The sequence below is a fragment of the Rousettus aegyptiacus genome, unplaced genomic scaffold (genome assembly GCF_014176215.1).
Source record: "Rousettus aegyptiacus isolate mRouAeg1 unplaced genomic scaffold, mRouAeg1.p scaffold_m13_p_8, whole genome shotgun sequence".
Taxonomy (NCBI): Eukaryota; Metazoa; Chordata; class Mammalia; order Chiroptera; family Pteropodidae; genus Rousettus; species Rousettus aegyptiacus.
In genome coordinates, this window is record NW_023416311.1 from 82,070,565 (window position 1) to 82,089,169 (window position 18,605).

Below are 18,605 nucleotides of genomic sequence, written 5' to 3' on the forward strand. Positions count from 1 at the left end.
AAACAGTCCAAGGTCAGACCTGAGTTGTTCTAGTCATCACTCAAATGAATTATATCCATATATTCTTTGTCAAGGTTAAACAGTCCAAGGTTAATTTCACTGTTTGTTTTAAAAAACGGGGGTGGGGAGAATGGAATGGGAGAGAGAAATTTTATCCAGCCTAGTACTACTGGACTCAATACAGCCATTCTTTTATACATATTCAAGTTTGAAACCTTATCATTATTAACACTCCCCTCACAAGTACTGTCTATTCTAGCTCAATTACCTTCATCTGTGCTCCTCCTCTTATCATTTTCTTTGTGATTCTCACTCAAACAAGAATAAGTCTCCTTAACTGACCAACTTTCCTCTACTATATACTATTTCTTCAAACATTGTTAGTAGGGTAACTTCTGATCATACCAATCTCACTCAAAAATCTGAACAGATTAAAAAACCCAACCAAATAAAAATAAACCCAAGCAAACCAGCCAATCAAATAACCTTCAACAGGTTAATTTTGCTTTTGAATGTTTAGAACTAGAACATACTCAAATCCATATTTTAACCACTTTTCAGGATTAACTTCAGTCTCTTTGTTATTTTACTCCTTTCTATCACCTGAAATGTTCTCAGCCTTATGCATATCACTGATTCTCTACTAGTGAATATCCATCAAATGAAATTCTTTCTTCAAAATTCTGTTTGAAATTAAAAATTTTTCTTCTCGAATGTCATTTCTAATAACTCAGACATTTTTTTCCTCTTCTGTGCTCCAAATGCACTTTACTTTCATCTTTACTAAAGCATTTATCATATACTGCCTGCTTGCCACTAATCACCAAATATGTGAGCACAGGGACTTTGTGTCTGTGGTCAATGAATGCTTGTTAAATTGGGATCAAATGAGGTAATACTTAAAAAAATCCTGTAAATTAATAATTACTAATCAAGGTGATAATTTACTGAAATACTAACAGATTAAATATGCTTAAGAAATTCTTCAGTGGGATTAATCATCAATCATTTATCAAAATACCTATCACAAACCTATGAACTTAATTATATTTCTCAGCTTTGGTATCTCAAAGTTCATTTACATATTTCAGGACAAACTTTCAATCCCAAAGCTTAATTTTTAATTGCCTCTACACATAGTTGGGACAAAGAAGTTAAAGACAAAATCACGAGATGGTCAACCTTAAAAGAGCACAGATGTCATCTTGTGCAAAGCCTTCATTTTAAAGATAAGAAAAACTACGCATGGAGATATATAATGTCTTGCTTGAGGTCACATATTTGCAAATAACAGGCTGATGCCTATTGTAGATAAAGAAAATATAATAGACAGGAAGGCTGATTTAATTTCAAGATAAACTCTTACTAATTTACAAAATCATCCTTTTATAAGTAATTTTTTCAACATATTTAGATAAATGACCAAAATCAATTTTATTATTGCTTTCATTTAGAGAGAATAAGTGAAATTGGCCAGTTCTCCAAATTTCTTTTCTTCAAGCCTCTAATATGTACATAAATCAAAATTCTAATTTTCAGTGTCAGCAGTAATTATTTCTAATATTTAATTTAAAGAGTAAAATTATAAAAAGGACTGATGAATGAAGAGAAGAAATATAAAATGTCATGAAAATAAAATTTGTTGTTCTTGTTAGGAAAATAACTAAATCCTTTAAGGACAAATTTTAAGATTATTCAAAAAAATTAATTCCTTATGGTAAAATTTATTTCAGCTTTTCTAAAAGTGATATTATTTCTACTTTAATTTCACTAACAATTTAAATAAAATTCTACTTTAAGGACAATGGTTTACCTTAACATTTGACTTTTTTGAGAAATTCACCACTACTCCCCAGCCAAAATCATCTCCTTCATTCTTTACCTGAAAGGAAGCACATAAATAAGAACATTTATGTCTAAAAGGCAATTTCAGACTTTCATTCCTACATTACAGGCAACAAAACTTTTTGTGTTTTCCTGATAAAGTATTTTTTGAAAGATCACTCCTAAACTTAGGGAAAAATATATTAAGGCTACAAGAAAAAAAAATCACTGCCAAATTTCATAGGTCCTAGAACAACTACAACTAGCAAATAAATGTTAAAAATGATATGTCTTTGTTCTTAGAACATCTAAGTCTAACTCATTAGCTATAAAACTACCTTATTTTAAAATAAGGACTTAAAACTACCTTAAATAAATGTTAAAAATGATGTCTTTGTTCTTAGAACATCTAAGCTAACTCATTAGCTCTAAAACTACCTTATTTTAAAATAAGGACTTAAAACTACCTTAAAAACTACCTTATTTTAAAATAAAACTGCCTGTATTTTTAGATTTTATAACTAGGAATAATTTATATCTTAATTCCCAAATTGTCTACTTCCTCCTGCCTTATCTCTCAAATGAAAAATCAGTGGAGATTAAAAGGCCTTCACATGACACCTCCTTAATCAGTGCCAAGGAAAACTGGTAACACAATGTAATTAATACAGATTAACTTCTGTTGCACTAAACATTGTACCAAGAAAAAAAAACTCTCCAAAAATTAAATATTAAAATATTCAAACGTTTTATGGAAAAAATAACATACCTTTACCAAACGACCTGGTTGTAGAAATGGTAAGCAATATTTTGGTTTGTGAATATATTCTTCAATTTCTTTACCCAGTTTGGCAAGCTGCTGTCTAATCTTATAATAGATGACTACGCTTTCTTCATTTGGTATTACTATTTTATTATACTGTTCTTCTGAGTTCTTTACCTCTGTAAATAAAATACATGTATGAACAATATCAAAAAAATTATACACCTTATGTAAATGATACTTGAAGATACATCTTCTTTCCCACTACAATTGTAAAGAGCAAGGTCAGTTTGCACAGATTAGAAGTTTCGAGGAAAAGCTTCAGAAATGACCATAAGGCATGTTGTTTAGTTTCACCTTTCTCCATTGCGGTTCACCTTCTTTATTTCTTCCTGCAGTTTTCCAACTCAGTGATTGTAAATCCTCAACATGAGTCTCAATTGGCAGTGGTATACCTAGTAAATATACTCTCTTGTATGGACAGGGGTGAGGAAATTATCTCTGGAAATTCTAGACCTACACTGTTCAACATAGCACTGGTCCTATAAACTTTATGTGATACAAGTGTTCTACGTCAGCTCTTCAGCCAGTAGACTCTAGCCATATGTGGTTACTTAAATTAAAATTAAACATTTACTTCAACTACACTAGCACCATTTCAAATGTTCAACAGCCACTAATTTTTATACTTGAATGCAGACACAGAACACATTCACTACTGCAGAAAGTTTTACTGGACAGCACTATTTTGGACCTACGTAACATGCTACTATAACTCTCAGCAAAGAATCCAGTTTGCTAAAGACATCAGCTTCCACCACCACTGGGATTAGGTCTCTAAAACTGAGGAGGGGCAATTCAACCAGTTATCTCTACACTCAGCAGCCAAAACAGTAGTCTCTTTAAGCAACTGTCCCCTTACTTAATCTAGCCATCTATGATGACACTCCCTGCTCCAATTCTTTTATCTATTGCTGACCTCCCTTCCTCATTCATTCTATTATGCATCTATCCTACTATGAATAAACACTATTTTGACTGGAGTAGAATATATATAAAATTCACCATTAATGACATCTAGTACATTTACAGTGCAAGCAATCACTACCACCATCCGGTTCTAGAATACTTTCACTACTCCAAAAGGAAATTCCATACCCATTAAGCAAACACTCCTCATCCCCTTCTCCCCCAGTCCCTTGGAAACCTTTCTGTCTGTTTTCTATCTATATAGATCTACCTATTCTAGATATTTCATACACGTGAAATTGTACAATATGTAGACTTAGATGTTTGGCTTACTTCGTTTAGCATGTTTTCAAAGTTCATCCATGTTGTGGAATGTATCAGTACTTCACTCCTTTTTATGACTGAATAATATTCCACTATATGGGTATACCATTTTGTTTATGTTTCTAGTTGACATTTAGACTAGTTCCACTTTTTGGCCACTGTGAATAGTGCTGCTATGAACACTTATATACAAGTTTTTGTTTGAACATATTTTCAATTCTTTTGATTATATACTTGAATTTTTTTGAAACTGTTGGGTTTTATGGTAATTCTATATTTAATTGGCTGAGGAAATGCCAAACTATTCCTCACATGACCACATCATTTGGTTAATAACCTTTTAAAAAAAAATATCCATCCTAATGAGTGTGAAGTGGTATCTCAGTGTGGTTATGATGTGCAATTTCCTAATAACTAATGATGTTGAACATCTTTTCATATGCTTGTTTGCAAACTGCTTATCTTCTTTGGAGAAATGTCTATTCAAATCATTTGCCCATTTAAATCAGATTGTCTTTTTGTTGTTGAGTTGTAAGAGTTCCTTATATATTCTGGATACTAGATCCCTATCAGACATGTGATTTGCAAATATCTTCTTCCATTCTGTGGGTTTTCTTCTCACTTTATTGTTGGTGTCCACTGAAGTACACAAGTTTTTATTTTTGACAAAATCGTATTTATTTTCTTTTATTGCTTGTGCTTTTGGTGTCTTATCTAGGAAACAACTGCCAAAGCCAAGGTTATGAAGATTTACACCTATGTTTTCTTCTGTCTTATGGTTTCAGTTCTTATATTTAGGACTTTCATCCAATTTCACCTAATTTTTGTATATGGTGTGAGATAAGGGTCCAACTTAATTCTTTTGCATATGACTATGCTGTTGTCCCAGTAGCATCTGTTGAAAATCAACTGACCGTAGATGTATGGGGTTTATTTCTGGACCTTCAATTCTATTCCATTGAGCAAACTCCTCTACTATTTAACCCATGTGATTCAGTTTCTTTATCCACAAAATAAGGATAATAATAGTACCCACACTCCACAAGGCTATAGTTAGAAACTGACAAAAAACATAGAAAGTACAAAGCTAACAGTATAGTACATAATAAATATTCAGGAAGGATATTACTATTGTATTATTATTTTTATTATCATCTTCAACCTTCTCACAGACTGCTCCCTCATACTTCTTGTTTTTTGCACTCTGTTAGGCATACTGCATAATCCTGATTATTTTTAATGAACTGCATGACTTCTTACAGGAACTGTACCCATTCACTAAAGACTAGAAGACTTTTATTGATAGAAATATTATGTTAATAAATATTATTAGAAAAAGAGACAATTAAAAAATGATAAAAATGTTTGATAGACTATAAAGTCAATATGAAGTTATATGAGAAGGAAAACTATACACAAAAATACTAACCTTGCTGTCCTAGTTAAAGGTACAAAAGTAACACTGTTTGCAGAAATCAGTGGAACAATAACCAAGCACTCTCAGAAGTTGTTTATGGAGAGATGATATAGACATCCGCTTGGATGCTTAAATACTAACCTGATCCTCCATACTCCAAATCACTTCTGTGCTCAGACCACTTACCTAATAAATCAAAAGTCTAAGAAGCCATGTTGTGTTTATGACTCTAATTATAGCTATGTACTACTCCAGAAATTTAGGTGCTGCCTCCTTTTTCTCCAAATTAAGGATTTCTCTTGCTCCCCAAGCAAAGAGTAGAGGAACCTCAGCATAAAAAGTTCATTTCAAAGCAAAACAAAAAAGTTCATTTCACTGCACTGCCCCACCATTGGAAAGCCTCGGAATCTTAGAAAATAGGATGTGAGATATTTCCATTAACTTTTAAAGACAGTTTGCAACCAACCTCCTCCTTTTGAGAGAGAAGAGAAGCAATGGTTCCAAAGCTATATTCATATCAAGTAATATGTAAAATATATGGGGCTTGTGAGAGATGGCAAAAAGGATTGCTACTCCCAGTATTGAGCAAATTTTAAAACAGGTTAAAATTTAAATGGCTTTAACTTATCTATGACAATACTACCAATAATTTAAATAAGTACTTACTGAGCATTTAATATAAACTATCTCATTTAATTCTCGTGAATTGGATGAACTAGATATTATCTCAATTGCATAGAAGAGCAAACTATTGCTCAGGCAGTTTTGATGCAAATGAATGCCTACCTACACCGCTCTTGCTATTAACCATAGCATTATAATTATTAATAAAACTAAACAAAAAGATTAAGTCTGAAATTTTCTTTTTGGTAAAGGAACACTGAAATCCTGGACGTTTTACTCTTATGGCTGGGAAATCTACTGTGGATTCAGTAAATCAAAATAGAAACATCTCATGTATGCCAGACATTTAACTTTATTATTTTTTTAAAAAAAAACCCAAAAAACATTATATTTGTAAAATAAATTACATGCTTCCACAGATAATAGTCTACATTTTAATTATAGCATATTTAAGGTGGTGAATAAAATACCAGGGCTCTTGAAAAGGTTCTAGTAGTATCAATAGCAAAGGAATTATACCCTTCGTAGTAATAAATAAAAATGGAAATAAACTGCATGTGAGATGCACTCTGCACTTAAACACAGAGGACAGCTCCTGTCACCTCTGTCTCCTCTTATACTGTATGCTCCTTCGTCACACCACTTAGCCCTGCGAACTCTACTAAAGGTGCTGCAATTCCCTCATTAATTATACCTTTCATCACTTAAATTCCTACCTCTTCCATTAAAAGTCTATTATATTTTTGATATATAGTCTTGTTTACTGGTTTTTAAAAATTAGAATATCAGATCTTGCTTCTTTAAAAACAGAGGTAGGGAAATGCAAGAAGATCTAAGTGTATAGTAGCAACTTCAGGGGTCAAAGATTATGTTACTCACAAACTTTTTAAAAGGTAAGTCAATCAGAACTACCCTGAAAAACAATAGCAACTAGGGCTTGAGGAGATAGGACACGGGATGGAGAAATGGTAGTAATGTTTAATTTAAGTTCACAGAGTGGGTAGCTGGCTCTTGGTCAAGTCATATTAATCAATCTGAGCCTAGCTAGTCATAAAAGGGCTTTAAATAAATGGGAAAACAGTTGGAGTTCTCAATCTATTCTCCACTGTATCTGGGATATTTTCTATGAATTACAAAAGAATAATATGAAGTGAAGTTGAAAAAGTAATTGGCTGATGTTGAGAATGTATTGTTTTTACAAAGCAAAGGTAGGTACCCCAATTTGCAGCCTCTTTCTCTTGGTTATTATTCAGTCTCTACATGGCTAGCTATGGGTGTATGTGTAATTATCCTAGTCATGTATGACCTATTGCCAATTGCCTAGGAGGAATATTTTAAAGTTTAATTATTTTTTATTTAAAGTATTAAGCTGGCATGTAGTCTTACATTTGTTTCAATGACGCTATCTGAAATTTCTATGAGGTAAAATGAATGGATATCTTTCTTCAGTACTAATTTGATTTCAATACTTCCTTCATTCAAACCCAAATTCACAATGTACTAAAATCTTGTTGATAGTTTTTTATTCTATTATTATATACACTTTTTTGTGAGAAGAAGGGAGATTTTTAGCTCTTTAAAAATAAGATTCTCTGAGCCTAGAATCACACTTTTCTTTCTCTTTGCTAAGGCCACAGTTTATCACCATGATAAATGGCATTAAATAAAAGTAAATTTTAAAAAGTAGTATGATCTAAAAATATACATTTGCCATTAATTTTATAAAGTGTGTTTTAAAAGTTCAATAGCTTTGCTTGTGGAAATTAAGTAAAGGTAGCCTTAAAACCAGCCAGCTTGTTTTTTTAATTACTTTTTTCATCCTTGTTTTTTTCAGTGAGAGAAGTTACATCTATTCTCATCCTATTAAAAAGGATGGCCTATGCCTTAATATAAACAGCATGGCTAGGGAGCGGGAGTCAAAGATGCTAATCTCAATTCCACCATTAATCAAATGTGTAACCCTAGATAATGACTTCTCTAGGACTTTTTAAAAAAAATCTGTAAAATGATGCCAAAGCTCCCTTCAGATCTATAGTTTGTAATGAAGAAGCTCTCTTAATTAAAATCGGAGAAATTAAGGAAAAAGGAAATAACTATTATCTATCATCCAGGTCAAAAAAAAAAAAGATTTTAACTCACTCAAATGTTTTAAACCTTTATCCTTAAGGAATGTTACTATCCCTCCTTTACTTTCAGGTACATAAAAATTGATTGAAAGTGTTCTATCTACACTTATTAGACGGGTATCTCAAATTTGCCTTTACCGTTTATCACAGTACATTTATAAAATGGAAATATTATGCAATCATTAAAAGTCAAACTTTTGAAGGACACTTGAAATTAAGTTTTAAAAGCCAGAATCAGTGAGCTAGTGAATGTAATACATTTAACGCATGGCTAGGCATAAGGGAAATATTTAACAAATGATAGCAATTGTAAGTATCATTACCATTACAGAAACTGCATATTTGATCATGCCTTTAAAATAAGCAGTCGCATGGGAAACCAAAAAGATGGAGGAACTATAAGTTAACAGTTGTACGGCTATCTTTATGTGAGATTACAAATGATTTTAATGTTCCTCTGATCTTTGCTGAATTTCCTGGTGTTTTTTTCTTTTATAATGACTATGCATTTTTATAAGATTTACCCAAACCAATATTTTCAATTTTGCCTCTATTTTAGATTTAATCAGCTCTACATAAAGATTAGCCACAATATCCTCTAAGATAAGAATCAATATACAATTCCACTTAAATGTAGTTATCACAGAACACTTACTTTCTGGTCTTTATAAAGTATTATTTTAATATTAGAAGCTAGAAATTCTAATAAAAGAACTGAACTCAAATCCAAGTTAAAGTATTATATTTCCTTAATCATTCATAAACTTATTCTATGGCATTCTTTTACAATGAGAAAGAGTGAAAAGGCAAGACCAATATATCCATGCTTCTTTGAAGTCAAATTTTAATATACCAGAAAAAGTAAACAAATGGGCCTACATTGAACTATAAAGCTTTTGCCCAGTAAAGGAAACCGTCGACAAAAGGAAAAGACAATTTACGGAACGGGAGCAGATATTAGCCTATGATACATCTAATAAGGAGTTAACATCCAAAATTTATAAAGAACATACACAGCTATACGACAAGCTAATAATCCAATCAGCAAATGAGCAGAAGATTTGAATAGGCATTTCTCCAGAGAGGAAATACAGATGGCCAACAGACATATGAAAGGATGCTCCAAATCACTAATCATCAGAGAAATGCAAATTAAAATCACAATGAGCTATCATCTCACACCTGTCAGAATGGTAATCATCAATAAATCAAAAAACAGCAAGTGTTGGCAAGAATGCAGAGAAAAGTACAAGTTAGTAGTTAAAAAAGTAACGATAATGTAGACTAAACCACTGGGAATATGTAGTCATTAGTATTGTAAATGGCTATGTATGGAGTCAGATGGGTGAGAGTAATAGGAGGGATTATTTCATAAACTATATAAATGTCTAACCAATGTACTGTATACCTAAAACTAATAAACATGTTTTAATATGCCATGCTTTTTATTATATCATTATTCATGAACATTAGTTATCATGTTATGTGTCTTTAATAAAATATACTAAATTTGAATCAACTATTAGAAAGGTGTCCTGAAAGGGTTTTCTTACTTTGACTTGAAAATGTTCTAATTGGTTACAATGACCAGATTGCAGTTCTTACTTTATATAAGGACCAAGATTTAGCTTATGAGAAAACAACACAAACAAAAACAATAGCCAAAAGAGAATAATGCTATAATTTTGCTATTTAGTCTCCTAGATAAATGAGGCTCTGTTATGGTAATTTTATACTTACTCTCTACTACTCCGGGAATTGCTCTATAATGCTGAAACTGGTAGAAGGATTTTTCCAACATGTATTCAGGATTGATTTCTTCTACACGTAGTAAGTTCAAAACCATGTTGTAGGTCAAATGAAAAGCACTATTTAGAGGGTCAGCTGAGCCCTAAGACAAAAAAAAAAGTCAATGTTTTAGGTTATTCGAATAAATCTACACAAATATTTTTAACATGTTAAATTGCTTTATAATTTAACTCTATGTTAAGAAATACTATAGAAATGTTATTAAGTTCTTTCCTTTAAAATGACCAATACAAACTGATAAAATAGTTATCTTGGGGAAAGTGAAGGGAAAAAACAAAACTACTAAGTAGGACAATAATAGTTAAAATACTCTTTACCAGTATGTAGCTCTGTGTGCCTTCTATGCATTTGACAGGATTACATTTTCTGGCCCCCATGCCTGTTGTGGAGGGCAAACCAAGAGCCGCTTACCCTAAGGGGATAGTAAGTCCTCAAAACCTTGATTTTTACCTACTTTCCTTGAAATAGGGCCAATGGGAGATACATTAGTATGAAAAACCACATTCTTGGGGAAGCAAGAAATTAAAGACAACTTCAGCCACTTCATTATTATACAAAAGACCCAACCTTTACTTTTCTGTTATCTGTTATTTTTCTTTTCTATTATTACCTCCTCTAAGAAATTTGGGGCTTCGGTATTACAAATGTTTATTTCTAACCTCAAGCTCTGCTTCTATATTCTCAACTAACTTCTACAGAATATAAATCTGAATTCTTGGTCACCTGAAACTCTACATGGCATTCTGACATCGTATCCAAGTGAGCCCAGGATAGTCCCAATTTATTTCTGTGGTTCTGATATAATTATTAAAAGCACCCTCTTTCATTCTCACAACAGTATCCTGATATGGGTGCTAAATAATATGGTTATACTAAAATGAAATTTCTCTCTTGTTCTTTCCCATTCCTGACTTGAGCTTCCTTCTTACACATATTAATGGCTAGTGAGATTACTCATTTGATTAATGGTTAGTAAGATTAGTCATTTAAGTTCCGATTTAGGAGTTTTGTTTCTTTTGCTTTGTCCCTTTCTTTTAATTAATCATGTTATATATTTTTTCCTCAATATATCTTAAGTTTAGTTCTTTTGTTTATCACTGACATCATTTGAGAGTTTCATCAATCTTATCTAGATTATTATAACTACCCTCCTAACTATTCTGGTTTCAATTTCCCCTCCAATTTATTTGGCATGCTGCTGCAAGACATGCCAAAACATAATTCCACTGTGATATAACACCTTGTTCGGCAGTAATAAATGACTATTTAGGTACTGAAATTCAGGTCATACCAAATTTTATTTTCTCCCCATGAAATAGAATGGAAAATAATGTAATAAGTTCCCCATCCCTCACCTTTCTCCCTCCCTCCCTCTCTCTCTTTCTCTCTGTCTCTCTCTCACATACATACACACGCACACACAGTAAATACATGAGGTGATGGCAGTGGTTAAGTGAAAGGTACACTTCATACTCACTAGAATGATTATAAATTAAAAGGACAGAAAGGTTATAAATTAAAATAAAAAGTGTTGGCTAGAATGTAGAGAAATCAGAATACTCATTCGTTGCTGGTGAGAATATAAAATGGTACTGTTGCTGAGAAAAAACAGACTGGCAGGTCCTCAAAAGGTTAAATATAGAATTGCGATATGACCCAACAATTTCACTCTTGGGTGTATAGCCAAGAGAAATAAAATCATACTTATACAAAAACTGTAAACAACTGTTCACAGCATCATTATTCACAATAGTCAAAGAACGAAAATAACCCAAACGCCCATCTACTGATGAATGGATAAATAAAATGTGATAGCCATACAATGGAATATTATTCATCAAAAAAGAATGAAGTACTTATATATGTTAAAATTTGGATGAATCTTGAAAACATTATCTTAACTGAAAGAAGCCAGATACAAAAGGTCACATTATTGTATGTTTCCATTTATATGAAATATCCATAAGAAGCAAATCTACAAAGACAAATTAGATTAGTCGTTTGCCTAGGGGTTGGGGGAAAGGGAAAGAGCTTAGGAGGAAAGAGGGAGTGATTGTGAACGGATACAGGGTTAAGGTTGATGAAAATATCCTCAAATTGTGGTAATGGGGACAAAACTGTAAACATTTAAACCATAAAAATGGGTAAATTGTATGATATGTGAACTATATTTTGATAAAGCTGTCTTAAAAAGTTACTTTTAAAAATAGAGAAATGAGAACCATTGTAACATTTGATCCAGCAATCCCACTTCTGGGTGTTTACTCAAAAGGACTAAAATCAAGATATTGAATAGTTCAGTGCAGTACTATTCACAACAACCAAAATGTGGAAATGACCTAAATGTCCATCAATAGATGAATAAAGAAAATGTGGTACATACATACGATGGAACACTACTGATCCTTTAAAAAGAAAGAAATTCTACAATATGCCACGTGGATGAACTCTGAGGACCCTATGCCAAGTGAAATAAGCCAATCACAGAAAGATAAATACTGCACGATTCCACTTATATGGGGAGTCTAAAAGAGTCAAAGACATGGAAACAAAGAATGAAATGGTTGCCAGAAACTGAGGGGAGAGGTAAACAGGGAATTACTAATCAAAAAGCAATGTGGTTTTGGTCAAGGAAGATAAATAAGCTCTGGAGATCTGTTATACAACACTGTATCTACAGACAAGAATGATATAATTTACAACTTAAAAATTTGTTAAGAGGATAAATCTCATGTGTTCTTTGCACAATATAATTTTTTAAAATGATTTTTAATGAAATGAAAGACAGAAATTTACACTTATAGAGTAACAAATCCAAGGAAATAAATGGAATGAAAAATTTATACTAATGGAACCAGATGCTGTCATTAAAATATTACCTGCTACAATGTGACAACCTGATTCAATTCTTTCTATATAGAGGAAAAGGAAAGAAAAAGTGTTTATCTCATACAATTTTTAAAAAAGAAAAAAATGTAAAATTTCAGTCTTGTGTTATTTACTTTACATGAAGCACTAAAGTTACATAGATGTTTAAAAGTAGGTTTCTAAGTGTTAATCTTTAAAAATAAGACATCATATGATCATTATGAATATGTTCAGACAAGTTTCATCTTCACTCATACGAAAACATATAAAACACCTTTACCTATGTTTGCTTCAGCATACCAGGCTTCCCCCAAACCCATATCTCAAATTCTCCATGTGATTCTCACATTTTAAAAGTTGAGCACAGTCTACTTCAAAGAGACACTGACCCATGTATGTCTTAATGTCTTTTGAAGCTTTAATTTAAAATAGCTAATAGCTGGCAGCTAATTTTATATTTTTAATTAATGTTAAGTTTCCTATCTTATTAACAGTTCTCTCTAGGGATTTTTCTTATTAACGTCTTACTATGGGGAGAGGACTAGAAAAACAAGTTGAACTTTCTTGAGAAGCTCTTTAAAATAAAAGAAAAATAAAAATCTTAGATAATCCAAAACACATATGCTAAGCAAGAAAAATGAACAGGCTAATTGAAATAATGCTTAAAAAATAAATTTAATAGATAGACTGAAAAAGAATGGTAGATCATGGAATTAATCATTTATTAAGCTACCTGGTAGAGGAAGGTAACTACCCAAATTCGGATATCATGTTCCTTACTTCCTGTTCTGGTAAGTGAAGAGTAATTAGAGGGAGTAGATATGAACATTATCTTAAATTTGAAAGACAAAGTAAATATTTCCACGCTCTCTGGGTATCTTCACATGACATGAGCTGCTCCTCGCCTAAGATAACAGAAAGCAGGGTACAAAATACCAGCACTCTGAGTAGTTACCCTTTTCTACCTTCTCAAGCCCAGATAGTATCATACTTAGAAAGGCATCTAAACTAACAACTAATTTCAAAGTGGCTCCTGAAGTATTTTTCTCAAATTCCTGGGAAGACACAAAATCTTAACCCGGTTACCTTAAGTAGTTGTTTTCCAATTGTTGGGCTCATCTTTTCATCTACCATAAGAATTACAATTCCTCTATCATCCATTCCTCTTCTTCCAGCACGACCAGACATTTGAATATATTCACCAGAGGAAATCTGAATGAACATAATTACAAATTCTGCATTTAGAAAAAAAACTGATAAAAAACATTTGTAAATTTTTTTCATCATAAAACATACAAGCACATGTTCTATATTCTAAAAAAGGAGACATGATGAAAAACATGAACTTTTAGGAGAGTGTAAGTGAAAACTCAAAAATGAAAGACATTTAAGACTTTAAATTTTAGGTCCAAAATGATCAAACCCACCACAGCTAAAGGGAAATATCAGCTAATCCATTGTCATAAAAAATATCTTTAAACTAGATATTCTAGAAAACAGCAAAGTCTAAAAAAGCAAAATGTATTATATACTAATTCTAATTTGATAATAAATTTTCTTAATTTATAGAATGAGATTACTATAAAATTAACATTTTTTTTAAAAAAAAAAAAGCAAAATTCTCTCCTATTTTCATGGTGTATGTTCTTAGAGTTTGGTAGAGTCCATTCATCACTAAGAAAAACCTAGTGGAGAAAGGTTAATAAGGCCCCTATATACAGGTTTTCAGGGTGAAAATAAAACACCTGAACACTGGGCAAAGTTTCATCTGTTAAGTACGTGTATACTATTCTCCTGTGGAAAGGATCCACGGTTTCCAGCTTCTCAAAAAATACATGACTTAAGAAGTGTTATGAACCACTATGCTTCAAGAACACATATAACTGATACATCAAAAACAAATCTAACATCCTAGGAACAAGAACAAGGCAGGCACCAGAAAAAATGACAAAAAAAAAAAATCCTAAAAAATATCAGAAAAGAGTATTTCAAAATCGCAGTCTGATAAAATCTCAACAAGGCCCAAAGGCATCATTACATCATGACACATTATCATTTTTATATTTCATAATTATGACCCTGAGTCTTCAAGAATAGGGTGCTTTCTTATTTATCCACTATACTCTGTATCCTTACCCTGTGGTCCATGAGATGCCAAAAGCATGTAAAGTCACAAACGGCTTATTTACTTGTTTTCTTGTAGCATTAATTTTATTCAGAGAATAATTTTAAACTAGTAGATTATGAAGCACTTTAAATTTTATACTAATTTAAAATATAAAACATGAAAAACTTTTACCTGCTTTGCAACTAAAAATCACTTTGAATTAATTTTTTGAAAGGTCAATTTTAAAAAGTTATGTTACAGGAAATTTTTAAAGATAATGTAAAAATTTCTAAAGAGAAATGGCACTATCTCCCTATACTTACATTTCTCTTTTGTACAGCATCCAATACATTTTAAAATAAAAAGAAAAATCTTCCTTTACAATTCTACTATGGGCACTTTTTAATTATTTGATGATGAGTAACTACTGGCAGAAACTTCTTTAAGCAGAAAAGAATCACCATTTTCAAAGATAAAATGTTAAGGAATAGTTGATTACTCACAATTTTCTCCAAATGCCAGATGATGTGAGACTTTGGCTTGCACTGGATACTCCAACTAGAAATCTCTCTCCTTCTACCTGCTTTTCACTCCTGTGATATTCCAATGTCTGCCTAGTAAATGCCCATCTGCTATTATTGCTCAGTTTAAAGACTGTCTTCACTAAGAAGCCTTCTCTGACCCTTTTTATACTTTATCCTTCCCGTATATATTTCTCAGAGTCCACAATAAAACAGTTTCACTTATGATCTCAACTTTCTTTCCTTCTCTCTTAGAAAAGACATATGTGCAAACCTATTAAAACCTCTATTTTAAACCTGAAGTGTACAACAGTGAGCTGCAACTTCACCTAATAGTAGAGGTGCTTTAAATACCTTAAGCTTTAAGAAATGAAAATTCTATGTATATTTAAAGCCTTTACTAATCATTTGCACACTTAATCCCTCCCTTAAGACCAAATTTTTTGACTTAAAAGAGTCTATTTTTGCTGATTTTTTTTTTTTTGGCTAAAGGATAAACATGTAAAGAATCTGAAGTTTAACCTTGATAACCTGTTTAGCTCAGGTACAAGTTCTTGAGTATTTAGAAATGAAAATCTCGAAAGTTTACATGTGTCACAATCACCTTACGTAAAACAATTAAAAAGTTATTTCAATATCTGAATTATTTTACTTACCCATCGGAAATCTTTCCCATCAAATTTTCGTGCATTTGTAAATAAAACAGTTCTAGCTGGCATGTTAATTCCCATAGCAAAAGTCTCTGTGGCAAATAAGGCCTAAATAAATAAATACAATTAATCATGTATTTTAAGATGAAAATCTAGTTTTATAATAACTAATCATTAAAATTAGCTGTTAATGAGACTATACTAAACATACTATTCCTAGATATATTTCAGTTTTACATATAAAATTATTAAGTATTATTTAGTATCTCTTGGGTCCCAGAAAATTTTAATTCAGGAAAAATACTTCCTTAAATTCCAGTGGTGGTAACCTGGAGAGACTACTGCTCTCTAATGGATAAATCATTAGGCTCCAGAACATTTCTCTAAACAGAGTCACATTTCCTGGTTTCCTTACTCATGATGCAGCAGTTAAAAACACCTTTAGGATCCCTGAGGGGAGATCAGAATCAGTGGCTCTCTAAGTTCACTTCTAAGACTTCACCAACAAAAACTTCATTACACGAAAAAATTATGTGTGGTTTAAACACATAAAAGTAAAGTCATTTAAGCTCTATTAAACAATTAAATTTTCATCAAGCGGGAAGATAATTATACTGTATTTCATCAACTTAATAGAATGCTATTCATTGGTTAAAAAGAATGAAAAGCTACATATGTGACAAAACTGAATAACAACATAGGTAGTATAATCAATTTTTTTATTTAAAAAAAAGAATATTATTTGAATGTATGCTAGTGGAAATTTCTGGGACATGAAGTGAATGATGATACTTTATGTACAATTGTTCTATTTGAATTTTTCAATCAATAAGTTCACATATATTTTTTAAAAGATTGTTTAAAATAGGCTTTAACAAAATATACAATCTAGAGAACACCAACAGGGCCTTACCAGGATCCAGGTATAACTTAGTAAACAATTCTTAATCTAAAATGTCTCAAGTATGTTCTTTAGAATGAATATATTTCTTTTAAATATTCCACTTCGTACTAAGGTTCACATGATAAATCTGTAATCTAATTTTTTGAATGCTAATCTGATTTTTAAACATAAAATAATTTATAAGTCAATATAAACTTACGACCACATTTTGAAGTTGTATCCAATTTTTAATATCCTATTTCTGGGTACAGACCTCAACGTAATTTTTCAAATTAAATCCGACCGTCTTTGGTTTAAAATCAGAATATCCTTCAAACGGTCTCTTGTAAATCTACCAGCAATTCTTAGCTTTCTAAACTAATCCTTTTAATTTGTATGTAAAAAAAGAATTCACTTACAGAATTAACTTTACTTCTGATAATAGCACCTTTTATAAAATTCCATACTGTATTCAATAGTGCTACCATTTCTTACTTTAAATATAAGGAAACAAAAGATTATTTTATCTACAGCCCCAAATTTATGAAGTACAGGTACCCTTGCTTTTCAAGATTGTTAAACCACTTTGCTTTTACGAAAGACCTTTATTAGTACCTGTTTTGGCTAACAGAAAGAAACCCAATGAGGATTTTTCCTATTATGAAAAAAGATGAAAGGCAAAAACACCATTCAGCGTGTTTTGCAGTGAACAATTACAGAGGCTGCAGGCACCCTAACAGTGAGAGTGGCACAGCCAAGCTCCATCCAGGAACTATACTCAGCAAAGGTACCAGAGCTTTGAGCTGCGTCTATGAACCTATGTGTTTTATATTGGTTTATTTTACGCATCTGTTAGCAAGATGTGCCCAAATGAAACAGAAAAGCCTAAGAGAACTGGTAAGGGTGTTACACTTAGCACAAAACTGGATGTAATTAAGTGGTTTTTTACTCCCAGCTTTATTGAAACATAACAATTAGTTGCTCAAATTTACACTGTACAATGAGTTTTTCTTGAATTATAGTTGACATATGATAATGTATGTTTTAGTTGCACAGCATAGTGATTAGAGCTACATAATTCACAAAGTGATCACCTTACTAAATCTAGTATCCCTTTCTCCTTACATATTTGTTACAGTAACTATATTCCTTATGCTATACTTTATATCTCCATGTCTATTTTCTATCTATCCATTTGTACTTCTTAATCCCTTTGTCTTTTTTCTGTCATCTCCCCAACCCACTTCCATCTAGTAGTCCTCAAAATATCCTCTGTATCTATGAGTTTATTTTGGCTTTTATTGTTATTTTTTTTACATTCCACATATACATGAAATAAAGCAATATTTGTCTTTCTCTGACCCATTTCATTCAGTGCAATACCCTGTAAATCCATCGAGGCAATATCTTTTTCTATCCCCTTCCTTCTAGTCTGTGTGTGTCTTTTAATCTGAAGTGTGTCTCTTGTAGGTAGCATAAGTAGGGGTCTTGTTTTTTATCCATTATTTCTTATCCATTCGGCAACTCTATCTTTTGGCTAGAGCACTTAATTCTTTTCCATTTGAGGTACTTATTGATAGGAATGTAGTTATTACCATTCTTTATTCCTATTTTTGATACATGTCTTTTCTTCTTAAAGAAGTTCCTCCAACACTTTCTGTAATAGTGGCCTGGTGTTGATAAATTCCTTTAGTTTATTTTTGTCTGGGAAGCTCTTTAT

The 18,605-nt window shown here is 31.8% G+C and overlaps 1 protein-coding gene across 1 annotated transcript in view; it reads right to left on the bottom strand.

The window, feature by feature from the left end:
* MTREX (Mtr4 exosome RNA helicase) overlaps positions 1–18,605 on the bottom strand; it is an 80,050-nt gene that overhangs the window by 33,011 nt on the left and 28,434 nt on the right. The window contains exons 14-18 of the mRNA XM_016142332.2: positions 16,009–16,110; positions 13,811–13,936; positions 9,788–9,938; positions 2,594–2,766; positions 1,814–1,882 (exon numbers count right to left, since the gene is read on the bottom strand). Coding sequence (XP_015997818.2) covers positions 1,814–1,882; positions 2,594–2,766; positions 9,788–9,938; positions 13,811–13,936; positions 16,009–16,110 — 621 coding nt within the window. The remainder of the gene's footprint in view (positions 1–1,813; positions 1,883–2,593; positions 2,767–9,787; positions 9,939–13,810; positions 13,937–16,008; positions 16,111–18,605) is intronic.